The sequence below is a fragment of the Cryptomeria japonica genome, chromosome 8 (assembly GCF_030272615.1).
Source record: "Cryptomeria japonica chromosome 8, Sugi_1.0, whole genome shotgun sequence".
NCBI lineage: Eukaryota > Viridiplantae > Streptophyta > Pinopsida > Cupressales > Cupressaceae > Cryptomeria > Cryptomeria japonica.
This window is the reverse complement of record NC_081412.1, coordinates 152,864,259-152,879,926: the sequence shown is the minus strand read 5'-3', so window position 1 is coordinate 152,879,926 and position 15,668 is coordinate 152,864,259. Positions and strand designations below refer to the sequence as shown.

General features: G+C 37.6%; 1 protein-coding gene across 1 annotated transcript in view; it reads right to left on the bottom strand.

Annotated features, from left to right (window-relative positions):
* The window catches only part of LOC131031550 (glycoprotein 3-alpha-L-fucosyltransferase A), a 101,801-nt gene that overhangs the window by 51,232 nt on the left and 34,901 nt on the right, over nt 1-15,668 (bottom strand). The window contains exon 2 of the mRNA XM_057962686.2: nt 12,175-12,341. Coding sequence (XP_057818669.1) covers nt 12,175-12,341 — 167 coding nt within the window. The remainder of the gene's footprint in view (nt 1-12,174; nt 12,342-15,668) is intronic.

Below are 15,668 nucleotides of genomic sequence, written 5' to 3'. Positions count from 1 at the left end.
GTAGCCCACCTCATGGTAGTTGACCGATGGTCCCATGAGGCCAAGGGGGTGTAAGACGGAGTTCACCGATCTTGGACTTAGAGGGGAAGGAAATTCAGGACATCCTATTGTATCTTTCCAAACTCTATCATAATTAATTATTAACCAGGGGATAAGGATGGAAGTGATGAAGGGGAACGGTGATAGGATACCTCACTAGGTAGCCCACCTCATGGTACTTTGCCCGATGGTCCCATGAGGCCAAGAGGGCTCTGGCTTTCGCTCCGCTCTTGGGCCTAGGGTAGAGGGTCTCTTGGACACCTCATCATTCCTCTTACTCCCACTTTCTTATGATTGATCTCCTATAGGGAGTTGGACCAGACCCTGGTTAAGTTAATTTATGCTTAATTATCTTTCTTTAGAGATTTATATTATTAGTTCCAATGGTTTCCTAACCTATTGCAGGATCTCAATCAGGTACGCATCTTGTTCCATTTGTAGTTTTACATAAAATGGTGATTTAGGGCAAGAACTAGGGTTTTTACAAAAAAAAGTAGTAGCATGTTTATTCTATGAGTGTTTCAAAAGCCATTTCATATTGGGAATCATTTTGAACATTCCATGATCATTGCTTGAGGACAAGCAATCTTGAATGCGGCAGACTATAATGTCCCCACTTTGGAATATAATTTAATAATAAATAATAATAATAATATTAAAATAGAAAAGAATAAAAATAAAATTTAAATCAAACTATAAAACTATATAATTAAATATAATTAAAATTTAATTAAGTTAATGAATGGTCAAAAGACATGGAAGGAAAAGTTGTGACTCCCTCAAACATGGGATATAAAAGGGAGAAGAGAACCTCATTTTGAGAAGGGCATAATTTGGGAATCAGAAGTGCAAATCTGATTTAAATAAGAAGTGCAGATCTGATTGTGAAAGGTTGCGCCCTGTTGATGTGTTTTTATGCACATGTGAACACAGAATAAAATACCCAAGAGTATCTTATCCTCTCTTGAACAAAATCTCTCAAATGTTGAAGATTAGCTTAAGGATCACTTGAGAAGACTCTGAGATTCATGAATGTAGGGTCACTACATGTCGATAAGTTCACTTGGTTGATGTGATTATGCTAGAATCACAAGGGGACTACATTTGAATGCCCGAATGCTTGATTAGCTGGAACTCAATCATCTGATGTTGCTATATGGTGATGTTGCTTGTCCTAAACTAGCTCGAGTTTGAAAAAATGGCAAAAGATGAAGGGTTAGGAGAGTCTATTCTAAAGCCTAGAATGTGAGAAGATGGATGAATTATTAGATGAAATCCTACCGAGCGAGGTCTCACCATCAACTTGAACAATTTGACACAAGCTCAGTGCAATCTTCTAAGGACATTTCAAAGATGTTCGAATCATTACCATTAAACATTGATCACCATTCAAGTTAATGCATAAGCAATGAGTGTAGAACGATTCGAAGTTAAGCTCATATCATTCCAGTTGACCACACAAGGCTCGCTTACAATCAGTAAGAGGCTAGTGGTATCGATTAGACGAATTCCTCATGAATACATTCACCACATTCTTCCATTCAATCTAATTTATTTATCATCTAACATGAAGATCCAACAAGAAACCATGCACATTGTAAAGAAACACCACAGTTCACCATAACTTCAATGAAAATGGAGTTCATTTACAACTTAGGCAACAATTTATGCCTTCTCCTATTCTACTCTAATTGCTATTCTATTCTTCTCCTATTTCTCTACTACTAAGTATTCACTATTAACTAACTATTAACCTTTACAAATAAAGAGCTTGAGCTTTATATATAGAGCTCATTTACAATGAACGGACAGGATTGATTCTCCATCAATGGCTAAGATTTTACAATAAAACCCTAATTAGGGTTTGTTACAACAAACTCTTCTTAGCCAATGAGAAAATTACATTCAGTGAGTGTAGACCAATAGATATCAGATGTCTATAGCCCTGATGAGGTTATTCTTGTAATCTCACGAAAATTGCTCCATTGCCAGCCAGGCATCCATAGCCCCGATGGAGTTACTCGCATGTTCCCATAGCCAATTTTGATATTTCATTTTCATTTTTTTTATTTTTTTTCTTGATTTTGATTTTTCGTTTTTTCATCTCATTTTCTTTCTTTTGATATAGCTTTCTTTTCTTTTATTCTGTCAATTCCTTTGGCTCGTAAGCAATGAAGCTCACTTGGGTTTGACAATTACAGTGGCGCTGAAGCTAGACTTTAGATTTTTCACTAATCACGGCTTCGCCTAAAAAACCATAATGACTCGGAGTTTATTAGTGTGTAAAGATATAGTAATCAAAAGATGTCAATATCAAGACATAGAAAGTGGTTCTCTTCCAAGTCAAGTACAAGTCCTAACCAAATGATAAAGTCGGAGAGGAATAAACTCGGATTCAAAGCACTTCATGAATAGACATCTAAGAAATGAACCAAACATTAGATCCAAAATTTTACTAGCATGTAAGTAAACAAAGCAAATGCCTTTCTCATAAATAAAGGTTCCCACTTAGGACACCTAAACTAAGCAAACTGACCGACTCGAAAGCAAACAACTAACTATTTGAGCCACTTAAGAATGATAAGTCAAATGACTCGAGGCCAATTAAGGATAAGGCTCAAAAGACCTCTAACTAAAACACACGAAGAGAAAAACCTACTCTAAAGCTATATACAAGACTTCTAGACTTAACATGACTCAAAGAAGCAAAATATGTACATGGCTTTACATGATTTCTCAAGTTGTGCAACATGAGCATGGCAAAGGTGACGGTTCACAATCGAGCAAATTCATCTTTAAATACAGAAAAGCAAGCTCTCACCATGCATCTCTCATATTCAAGTAATTCCTCACGTAAGATGAGCAATTAAGGCAACTCATCGGGACCGTGATCTATCCAAATGCAAGTTGTTTTCCCAAAACCCCCGTAATCAAAATCATAATAACTTTTAGAGCTAGGATTAAGGAAAGAGGCAACCTAGCATATTTCGGGCTCGGATGGAAATTCTCGCATGTTCTCCACCTTCGCATCATAAGAAGAGAGATCATCAACTGTCTCAGGAGGTCGCCATTGGTGATGTACCATTCCACGAGCATTCACAACATGTTGACCCTCACTCGCAAGCTCTTCTTGAAATAAGCTTAGCGCCACTTCAAATAGCTCAGCTTTCTTTGCTTTCACCATGACATCTTGCTCATCTATATGCATAAACCATGCATCCTCATGAAACTTTGTAAGCATATCATCGAAAATGAGTCTCCTTGAATGTTTGATCTTCAAAATTGCCCTCTAGTTGATCAAATACAATCTCTGGTGGTATTTCATCTTCAAGCATCGTCTCGGGAGGTCGGAGTTGATGATGAATCATATCACTCGCCATAGCTCGCTTGTCTTGAAAAAAATTTGACAATGATTCAATTTGTACTTCTTCCATAAGATCTTTCAGCACACCCTCAAATAGCTTGATGGTGATAATATCTTTAAGCGCCCCCTCGAATTGTTCTTCTTGCTTGGGCTCACTAATGATAACTTGCAACTCTTTGTTCATCATCTCCATATGATTGTCTTCCTCTCCAAGGTTACTTTAAATCTCTTGTAATTCGTTCTCAAGGATCTCCTTTTGTAGTAGGATTGAAAATTACTCAAAGAATGAGTGATCTTCTTCCTTAATTGTTTGCTCAACACTTTGATGGTCGTTTGTCACTACTTGAGAATTCTCAATTGTTTCTTCAACTTGCATTCCATGATACTCCCCTTCAGGTGCAAGGTATGGTGAGCTATTCACTGCAATACATTGATCAAGTAGTGAACTTGTGGCATCGACGTGCAACTAGCTCTTTTCATTGTCTGGTGATGTAGCAATGGCTTGTTCATATGTTCTTCTAAATTCAGCTGCAAGGTGTGCACTCCAAGATCTATTCACAATACATTCTTCCTCGGATAAGGCTAGCATTCCAAACTGATATCTGACTTGGTTGATGGCCATTTCGCACAATGGGCAAGTAAATTCAGAGTGAGGTGCATTGTGAATCCTACACCACAATGGTAGCAATATACTTTCTAAACGCATTTCACCATTCAAAACAAGCTGACTTTCGATCATCCACAAGAAACTTGAAAGAGGATCTTTTCTCTCTAGGACACTGAAATTGCCTTCTTTCGCTTCTAGCCTAGGAACATCCCAAAAGAAGATCTTTCCTTGCGTTGCCGATTCCATCCTTGATAGGTATGTCAAGCAATGCATCTCATCATGTTCATTCGTCCCATGGATTCTACACTGCCCTGGCCTTGCAAACTCGGACAAGCGGCGTGGGTATAGTTGTATATTCAATATCCACCAAAGTTGAGGGATATCAAATTGTTGCTCATTAAGAAACTGTTGTTGCTCCATCGAGAAATCTTTATTTTTATTTTTTTATTTATTTTTTATTTTTTTGATTTTCTGATTTTTTTGGATTTTCTGGTTTTTCACTTTTTTTTGGATTTTTTGCAATAAAGAGAGATCTTGCAAATCTCAAATTCAACTTCCAGCTGCGTGAAGTGCTTCTTCACTCATGTATCCACAATCATGCCTTCCTTGTACTTCAATTTTGTTGGGCGTTGAGGGTGACTCTACACTGATCTTCCTTGGATTCACCTATTCAAGAGTTTGCATTCGTTGTCTTGCCCTCCTAAGTTTGTTGAGCGCGAGAGGAGGGTGAAAAGTCCTTAAAATTAATCCCTCAATCATAAATTAATAGAATTTGGATATCAATTGTTCAGGCGTTCATCACGATCATGCCCTCCTAGCGCCAATTTTGTTGATGTGTTTTTTATGCACATGCGAACACAGAATAAAAAATTCAAGAGTATCTTAACCTCTCTTGAACAAAATCTCTCAAATGCTGAAGATTAGCTTAAGGATCACTTGAGAAGACTCCAAGGTTCATGAATGTAGAGTCACTACATGTGGATAAGTTCAGTTGGTTGATGTGATTATGCTAGAATCACAAGGGGACTACATTTGAATGCCTGAATGCTTGATTAGCTGGAACTCGATCATCTAATGTTGCTATATGGTGATGTTGCTTGTCCTAAACTAGCTCGAGTTTGAAAAAATGGCAAAAGATGAAGGGTTAGGAGAGTCTATTCTAAAGCCTAGAATGTGAGAAGATGGATGAATCATTAGAAGGAATCCCACCGAGCGAGGTCTCACCATCAACTTGAACAATTTGGCACAAGCTCAGTGCAATCTTATAAGGACATTTCAAAGATTTTCAAATCATTACCATTAAACATTGATCACCATTCAAGTTAATGCATAAGCAATGAGTGTAGAACGATTCGAAGTTAAGCTCATATCATTCCAATTGACCATACAAGGCTCGCTTACAATCAGTAAGAGGCTAGTGCTATGGATTAGACAAATTCCTCATGAATACATTCACCACATTCTTCCATTCAATCTAGTTTATTTATCATCTAATATGAAGATCCAACAAGAAACCATGCACATTGTAAAGAAACAACACACTTCACCATAACTTCAATGAAAATGGAGTTAATTTATAACTTAGGCAACAATTTCTACCTTCTCCTATTCTACTCTAATTGCTATTCTATTCTTCTCCTATTTCTCTGCTACTAACTATTCACTATTAACTAACTATTAACCTTTACAAAGGAAGAGCCTAAGCTTTATATAGAGAGCTCATTTACAATGAACAGCCAGGATTGATTCTCCATCAATGGCTAAGATTTTACAATGAAACCCTAATTAGGGTTTGTTACAACAAACTTTTCTTAGCCAACGAGAAAATTGCATTCAGTGAGTGTGGACCAATAGATATCAGGGATAGGTACATCGGAGTTTGTGCATCCATGTATGAATTAGGTTCATTGAATCAAGACGTGTTGAAGTGAAACCTTTCTAATTGGTGGAGGTAGTGACTGGGATGATGACTAGGATTCCACCTTTATCTTGCACTTCATAGTATTGATTTGATTCATCATCATGAAGGGATGTTGAGAAATATCTCTTGACACTCGACATTATTCAGTTGCTCAATGTGATGATGATGATGAGAAGCAAACTTTGATTAACTCTTCTGAAACTATCTACTTCTTCGATCGTGCTCGATGTAGGTCTTGTGATGACTTTGGTTGATCCTCCTTCGTTTTTCGACATACTTGATGAATGGTGCACCTAATTGAATGTAGCTCTTCGTCGTACTGACTTCAATTCTTGGATTCCCGAAGGGAATTCGAGATTGTAAAACATTCTCTCACCATGTAGGTTATCTTTTCTTCATGCTCTAGTGTTTGTTGATGAAGCTTCCTCTTGATCTTGCATAGTGGTGATAGGAAGTATTTGTCATGGCCAAGTCATTCCTTCTATCCTTGCTCGTATATCCTGCCTTATGATGATTGTATGATCTCTCCTTTGCCATCTTATGATCTCTCCATGTCAATATGATAGAATGAGAACCTTGAAGATATCCTGCTCTACTGCTTGCAGCTGTTGAATATTTGAAGTTTTTCAACCTAGTAGCACTTTGAGTCTTCTTCATGCACTTGAGGTGTTCTTGATGTTGATGAAGCTTCTTGAAGAGGTCCTCCTTGTAACTTGTCCTTGGTGTTGAAATTTTCTCCTTGAGATCCTTACTCCAATCTTCTTCCAACCTGATCCTTTTGATCTCTTTCCTTACCTCCTGCAAAACAAACAATTGAGCATCAAACACACATGATTTATAACCTTTTCATACTCCCATTCTGACTTTTTCTCTTATTCTATATGTTGCAGGTCTGATATGTGTTTCTATAGGGGAGATTGCTCCTTTTGATAACTGAACTCACTGTCTGGAAGGTAAACTTAATGTCCTAGGGCAAATCTGGGCTGTCTAATGATGAAGTCCACTAGTTGATATGTCTCTCAGCTGGGTACATTCGCTCCCTCTTTCTGTATGATGAGTTCGCCTCCCTAAAATATCAGATCTGTATCTTTAATGCTCGAATTTATCTTCCTTGATCATCAGATCTGCACCTTCAATGTCCAATTTTGCCTTTGTGCTGGAGCAATTCACTTATGTTCTGATGAAATTCGCTTATGTGCTGACAAAATTTGATGCCTAGCTGAAGAAGTTCATTAAATCTGTTCCCAAATTCGCATTTGGAAAGAAGAAAATGTTTGAGTTAATGATTAAAATGAATGTTCTAAATTCTCCTTTATAGGCGCCTAGGGTAAAAGTTATGTCTTTTTGGGGTGCAAGGCCGACTTGATTTAGCAAAAATAAAACAACAAATTACCTTTCTCATGCTCGCCGACTCAACACAAACTTTCTTCATTTCCTTTGCAATTCGAATTTTGAATACTATTTTGGAGCCAAAATGCTTGTCTTTGATGAATTCACTCTTGAACCTTAGGGAGGTACACATCTTGAAATAAGTTCACTCTATGTCCTTAGCAAGGACATGAATCTTGATAAGAATTCCGCTCTATGTCCTTAGCAAGGACATGAATTGGATGAAAAATTCGCTCTAGGACCTTGGTAGGGTACACGTTGAAATTTTCTCTTTGTCCTTTGAAGGGTACAAGACTTTAATCAAAATTTCGCTCCATGACCCTTGGAAGGACATGACCTTGGTAAAAAATTTCGATCTATCCTTTGGAAGGACAAGGTCAAGGTGAAAGTTCACTCTATGTCCTTTGGAAGGACATGCTCTTGATAAAAATTTCGCTCTCTGTCCTCTCTAAGGACATCAATTTAACATTTGCCTTAGGACCTTTCCAAAGAAATTCGCTCTATGTCCTTAGGAAGGACATGATCTTCATAAAATTTTCGCTCAATGTCCTTTGGAAGGACATGACCTTGAAGATAAAAAAAATCGCTCTTGGACCTTGGCAAGGACAAGACTTGGAGGTGAAATTCGCTCTCTGTCCTTCGGAAGGACATGACCTTGAAGATAAAAATCGCTCTGTCCTTAGGAGGGTACGCACATGATTCTAGACAAAACTCACTCTAAGACTTCTCCAAGGTACACATATTCATATTCACTTTGGACCCTTAGCAAGGACATGAAAATTTCGCTTTGGAAGGACATGACTCAAATTTCGTTCCAAGACCTTTCCAAGGACAAGACTTGAAAATTGCTCTTGGACCTCTTCAAGGACAAGACTTGAAAACCGCTCTTTCACTTGGTTGATTTTGATCTTGAGTTTTCCAATCTGTCCATATGAAAGCATTATCAATTCGACCCTTAAGAACACCTATGGAGGAAATTCGCTCTGTGACCTTTGGAAGGTACATGCCCTTGGTGAAATTTTCGCTCTAGGACCTCAGCAAGGTACAAGGTCAAGGGACTTAGGCAAATCCGCTCCAATGAGGGAGCAAGGTACACGGTCTTGATGAAAATTTTGCTCTCAAGTTGGGGCAAGGTACGCAACCTTATGAAAGACTCTTCACTTAGCTCCTTCACCTGACTTTGCTTGGTTTGTTCAATCCTCAAGACCTTCATCTACGACTCATTCTTGCAACACTTGATGACTTACTTCACTCCACTCAGGAGACTAACCTAACATGATGACCCTCTAGCTACTTGAGAAACTCTATCCCTTCAATGCAAAGATTAATAGCAAAGACTCTAAGACAACCTAGAAAGCAAAAAGTGGGGGTCCCCATTTGCAATGGGGCGATGTGTGAATACCTCACAACACGTCCCTTTCAAAGGGCAGAAGTAATGAAGAGTTGCACTCTTTCAAAGGGTGCTAATGGCGAAAGGGTGTGTCTCTTGCCAAAGGGCATCCACAATGAAGAGGTGTGACCTCTCCCTCACATTGAGAGATATAAAGGAAAGGAGTCAAAAGCATCCAATGACATGATCATCGATCAGATCAGATCAGAACTATTATTAAGTTACAGAAATTGGCAGCCTCCTAGTCAGGGACATTACATCAAATTGTGCATAGAAAGGCTTGAGGGCAGGGTTGAGAGATATCTCAAGAGTGTAGCGCCTGCAGCTGCTCTTGAAACTGCAAGTCTCAAGTTTGGCTTTGCACAACAGGAGTGGAAGGAAGATTTCTGAATAGCACACAGTGCTTTCTTCTCCTTTGTTGGTGTCCTTTGCTGCATGCAAAAACAAGGCATTTCTGAATGTCACTCTGCTTGCATTGGGAAGGCATAGGTGATCGATAAATGGCAAGAGTCATTTTATAATGAATTTTATTTCATTGAGGATTTCTAGGAGCCGACAGTAGAATTTAAATCTAGAATTTTGCTGGCAGATTTAACAATCATTCATCAACCAAGCAATGAATGAACTGCATTTAATTTGCTGTTAGATAAGGTTAAAGTTGCTGATCTGTCTTTCTCTACATGAATTGACAATTGACATACCAAGTGACAATATCATAATTGGAATGAATCTGCACCTTACAGATCTAATATGCCGTCTCATCAAACAAGCAACCAACTTGTATGCCATCTGAAGATGCCAAACTCAATACAGATAGACTTTATTTTAACATTTTTTTATAATTTTGCTAAATGTTTCTTGGCTATAGTATCTTTTGTTGACATAAATACTCTCTATCAAAGCCCACAGTCTCTCTACCCTTACCATTTCTACTAGTTAAAAGTGGAATTAATACTCTCTTTTTTTTCTGGCACCAATATTTTATTTGGCAGCATAAGTTTTCAGGCCACTTTTCGAATTGTTCTCACACTAAATAGCCTATCAGCTGAACAAGTTCATTTGAATCCACCGAAGTATGATGTCTGACAAAATTAAATTTGTTGAAAGTATAAAAAACATGATTTAGCTATTAAGGGTATAATTCAATCTCTTCAGAGAATTTCAGTTTGCTGCCATGATGTCTCTTACAATAGAGCAATTTGATTACCTTGTACAACTCATCTATGACTCTTGGATTTGGGTTATCTGCAACTAGTTTACTAACCATAAATGTCAAGAACAGCCGAGGCGCAGCATGGTTCAGTACTATGAATTTGTATTAGAAGAAAGACATCACAAGATAGTATTGAATAAATATGACCGTGTTGTGTCTGCCCATGCACTTGAAAGGTATCCATTGAGTACTCCTTGATGATATTGAGTGTTCCATTCAAAGTGGTTCCCTGAGAAAGTTACATGACTTAATTGCTGTACCTATCTACAGAATATTATCTACCCTAATTAAATTATAATCCTTCACTTGTAAGAACAGCATGTGATTCCCCATTTTTTGGACCCTTTCCATAAATAACTTAATAAGCATTCTGAATGGTATTGAGTGTGTATATGGTTACATATATGTACATGAGAAGGCGGAAAATAGTACAGCTGGATATCCACCAGCCTATCATTATAAATTGTATCTTTATATGTATTATCTAACTGCTTATTAAATAGAACGTATAGTGCTGCATGTGATGGGTGAGTATATGGTTTCTCTTACATATGCAGGATGTTAGAAAAAAGCTAGACATCTAAGCAGCTGCCTTTACAAATTATTTTTTTATCTTCTCATGATGTTCCTTTTCATTTCCAAAAAGCTGTAAAGCTAACATGCTTCTTAGTATGATGCTCCTCCAACAACATGAAAAACCGATCATTACAGCCATTTATTGAAGAGAATGGTGTAAAGGGGTTAGGTTTATTAGCAGCATAACCAAAAACTTGTTTCAATGGTTCACATCATTTATAAGTTCCTCCTGAACATTCTTGCCCTTATTTTATGCAGAATGCTTCATACATATTATGTACTTCTATCTGAAAGTTAAATTTCTGCATAAATTTGGTTGCCAGCTTTTAGCGTAGGCTTTCTGTTGCAGTCCAACCCCACATTTCTTTTTAAGAAAAAATGAGTGTGGATTGGTATTTTGAAATTTTTAAGTTTGTGTAGCAGAGGTCCAAGAGCGAAGACTGTGCTGAGCAAACTGAAAGGAGACCTTAAATGGTGTTTTATGATTTTATCTATTATCTTTGAAAATTGAAGGCATTCGTTTATTTACCATGATCACGAGAAAGATATTTTATAAGGTCATGGATGCAGAGACTATGATATGGCAAGGCTGGTTGTTAGCCTGGCATGAGCTCTCTCAAGTTGTTCTTCAATTTTTATATCCTTTTCTGAGTTATTCTTGCAGCATTGCTGCTTTACTGACTTGAATAAACTCTTCAAGATTTTTTACCATTTCAGGATCCTTGTGATGCTTAGCCCATTATTCCCTTCATCTGAATGTTTTGGTCACACTTGAACCTCAAAAGACAAGATATTTGGGAAAAGGAGGGGAACTGAGAAAAACTGCAAGTTTCTGGGATAAAGTGGGCATCTGCAATGAGTGTAAAATTTAGAAGATAATAGATGGTTTACCCAAAGCAGGGAAAAATTGGGGCTCACTACAAGGAGTTTGCAACGTAAATAATTTACCTTAGGCTTGCAAAACTTAAGTCAACAATTAAGTGTCTATAGTCCTCCTTCTGTCTATGCCTGATGCATGTCCCTCATGCATCCACTGTGTGCACATATGACAAACATGCCCAGGCCCATCCCAGTACAAATACTTATAATGTCTCAATGTACTAGCATCACCATAAGGACAAAATTAATGAGAACCAAAAGAATTTGTTTCAATCTTGTGAATGCAATTTAATCTTTACACATCATATCTTGCACAGAAGCATCTGGGAGAAGAACTGACCACTTACAATTAGTTAAGCATTATGCTAAGTAGTAAATCCAAATCTAATATCTATTTCCAAATTCTATTTCAATTAATATATATGTTCTTTGAATAGTAAAGAATATTTGGTAATGGGTACATTCCAAAAAATCTAAGTTTCAAATTTTTACTTCCTTTAAATCTGATTTCATTGAGTAATCATTTATGTGAATGTTTAGTAGACAGTATGTTGCAGCATTTTATTTATTTTTTTGTGAAGCTTTTGATGTGTGCTTTGATCTGTATGTACTCGAACAATATAATCCCAGATTGTAATAATCATTTAAACTAACTATCCCTACCCAAAGAGATAAGAAAAACATACACACCAATTATTTAAAAAAGCAATTGTTCCAGGTGACTGTATTCACTTTCTATGCTGAACACAATGGAAAAGAATGCAAAATGATTGAATACCCAACAGTTCTTACCCACCCTCGTGCAACATCTATGTTGTTCTCAGGATAGTAATGAGAAGATTCCATGGACCGGAGAACACTGGCTGTTTCACTGTCACCATGAAAACCAAATCCTGCATCTGGTTTCCTTTCTGAGGAATATGAGCTTGAAAATACACACCCCACACCACATGTGTTCCAGTCCTGGATTGCAATATAAACCCAGATGGTGTAAAGAAATTATGAATAAGTAATTCACTAAAATGCATAATGGAGATACAATCATTCACAAGAGTGTAAGAAATAAATCATTGAACTGGTAATTTACAAGCTAATTTGCTTTATACCACAAATTGCTCCCCTTTCAATCCTACATAAACCACCTCACTTCACAAGATCTTCCTCTATCGAAACCAAATCCTTATAAACACAATCTACTAAATTGCAAATTTCTTTCTAAAGAAATGTAGAGCAAAAGGTGAGTTAATTGTTGAATTTTGCAACACAAGCACCTGCAAGTTCAAACGGCAAACAAAACACCTTCCACAAACGAGAGCTGCACAAAAGAATGCTATATTACTCAAAACTAAAGCAAAGAATACAAGATGAGTTACAATACAATAAGGTTCTTATAAAGAAAGCACGAGCTAAATTTATGAGAACTAAAATGCAAGCATAAGGAGCTAAATAAAGCTCAACTCTAGCTAAATTAGATGCACAAAAGCTAAATTAGATGCAAGCACTCCTAAGCGAACTTGAGCCAAAAAGCATAACTAGTTGTAAAAAAGCATCTAATAGCTAAATATGCTCTAACACCACCCCTTAAGTGAAACTTAGGGTGAGTAAAAGAACTCTAAATGCATGAATGCAGAAATGGGTCTCGACAATTAAAGGCCTAATTAGGTACCCATGTACAAACCAATGAAGTCTCTCTAAGCCGAGAAAAGGAGAAAAACCATGTGGGAAAAAACCCCTCTCCAAAAGCAAGAGATGCAATGCATGAAAAAACATGAACTGCTAAAAAAGGAAGGCCGGCCTCAAATAGACCCCCCAAGGGCAACTTCCTTCACAAAAGTACGATCAAGATTCTCTCCATAGGAGAAAAAAGAAAAAATGATGCATCCCCCCACACGTATATATAGAGGTTACAAGACGATGTTCTATAATTAGAACATAACGTTAAAGTAAAAGATTAAAGAGCTAAAAGCTAAATTAAGCTTAAAAGCTAATTAATTAAAAAGAAAAAGCTAAATGCTAAATAAAGCTTAAAAGCTAATTAACTAAAAAGCTAAATGACCATTAAACAAGGAACTAAATATAGGTGACTAAAATATAATTAAATATTCTAATACCCTCCCTTAATGGTCATGCTATCTATCACACCAAGCTGCCCTCTAAATTTGAGAAACTTTGCTGGGCTCAAGGACTTGGTGAGGATATCTGCAATCTGATCTTCTATAGGAATGTACTGCAGTATCACTGATCCATCTTCAACATGCTGGCGGATGAAATGACAATGAAGCTCCACGTGCTTTGTCCGCTCATGGAAGACTGGATTTTTGGCTAATTTTAGAACCCCTTGAATATCACAAAACAAGGGAGTAGGTCCTGGTTGAGACATTTGCATGTCTGCAAGCATCCTACGTAGCCAAATTGCCTCACATGCTGCCTTAACAGTTCCCCGATACTCTGCTTCGGTCGAGGAAAGAGCTATTGCCTGTTGCTTCTTGCTGGTCCATGTGACTGCACCTGTACCCAAGCTGAAAACATACCCAGAAGTTGACTTTCTGTTATCAACACAACCTGCCCAATCTGAGTCTGTAAAACCAACCAGCCTAGGATCTTTGCTTCTACTGTACAGAATGCCAAAATCAGGAGTGCCCTTCACATATCTAAGCACACGCTTCGCTGCAACCCAATGTTCAACTTTTGGAGCTGACATGAAGCGAGAAATATAGCTCACAGCATAACTGATGTCAGGTCTAGTGGCGGTGAGATAGATGAGGCTGCCCACGAGTTGCCTGAATGAAGACTCATCCACTACAAGTGAATCTGATGCATCCCCCCATAAGAGAGTAGCTCCAATGCCAAAGATGAAGGCTCGAGGACAAATGTTAGAGATGATCCAAGAGCAGCAAACTACGTCTCCCCTTAGGAAGAAACAAATCCACTTAACCAAGGCTGAAGCAACTCCATGAAAGGAGATGGAAAGAATAATCTCAAGATGTGTGCCATGGAAGACTGCTCATGTCTGAATTATGAATTGTCAAATCAATTGAAGCAATTCCAAACCACTGTGAAGATACCTAATGAACAACCTTTAAAGACACTAAAGATGGGATGACAGGAATGCTCAAACTAGCATCAAAGAGTAGGTGAAGATCCTCAAATATGTCATGTTGGTGTCTGTTTTATCATCTTCCAAACATTAGAATAAAGTACCCAAAGATAATTTATCCTCTCTTGAAAAACCACCGCGTATGCTAAGATTGCTCGAAGATCATATGGCGATTCCAAGGTTTCTTTAGTCAGGTCTTGACGTGTGGATAAGCTCAATGGGCGTTGTGATTTGTTGGTAATACACAAAGGGACTTACGCTTGGATTGTTCAATTCACAATGAAGGTTAGACAATGAAGCTCTATCATTTGGGACTTGGATCATGAAAACCTAAAAAGGAGACAAGGGTTTAGAAGTTCTAATCTATTCCTAAGAATTCCAGAGACGGTATTGGTTCGATGACCTCAATAAACCACACTTCGATTCACCTCATTCATGGTAACTACACAAAGTGGGTGCAATCTTTCAAAGGACATGCTTATGATTTGGAAGTTAAACATGCACAAAGGAAAGCTCAAGCTAACTTTGCACAGTGAATGAAAATCATCCATTCACCAAAAGTATGAGTAGAGATACACCATAAACCAATACTTATCAGATCTTTCATTCAATCTAACAATATGAAAGCAAATCTAAATTAACTTCTAACTAATGTGTTAAAGAAATTGAAACCATGCTAATCACTCAAATAACAGAGATTACAAAGCCTTAAGAGAAAGCGCACGTGCAATGTATTATTTGAAAAATGACCTTCACGCAACAATATATCAAAAACCTCACCACCCTCTCCAAATGAGAGGAGGCAGCCTTATATAGGAGTCAAGAAATTTTGAACGGACGAGATCGAACAATGATCAAGGGCCCAGATTGAAAGATTGAAACCCTAATTAGGGTTTCCCAAAATGAACTACCCCTCAACCAATAAGAAAATTACATTTGGGGACACTTGTCCTTCTTGCTAAATGAACCAACAATGAAAATAGAAGGTTGTTGCATTGTGAAGTGTGCCCTTCTAGAAGCTTCTAGATAAGTTAGGTTCATTGAACCTAGACATGCTGACTTGGAACAATCTGATTGGTTGGGAGATGAGGAGGCGCCACCTCAGCGTGTTGGATGTCTTCCTTGAATTCTCCAATTTGTGTGAAGAAATTATGTAAGTATGGAAATTTGTCTCTTCTTGACACCATCTGATT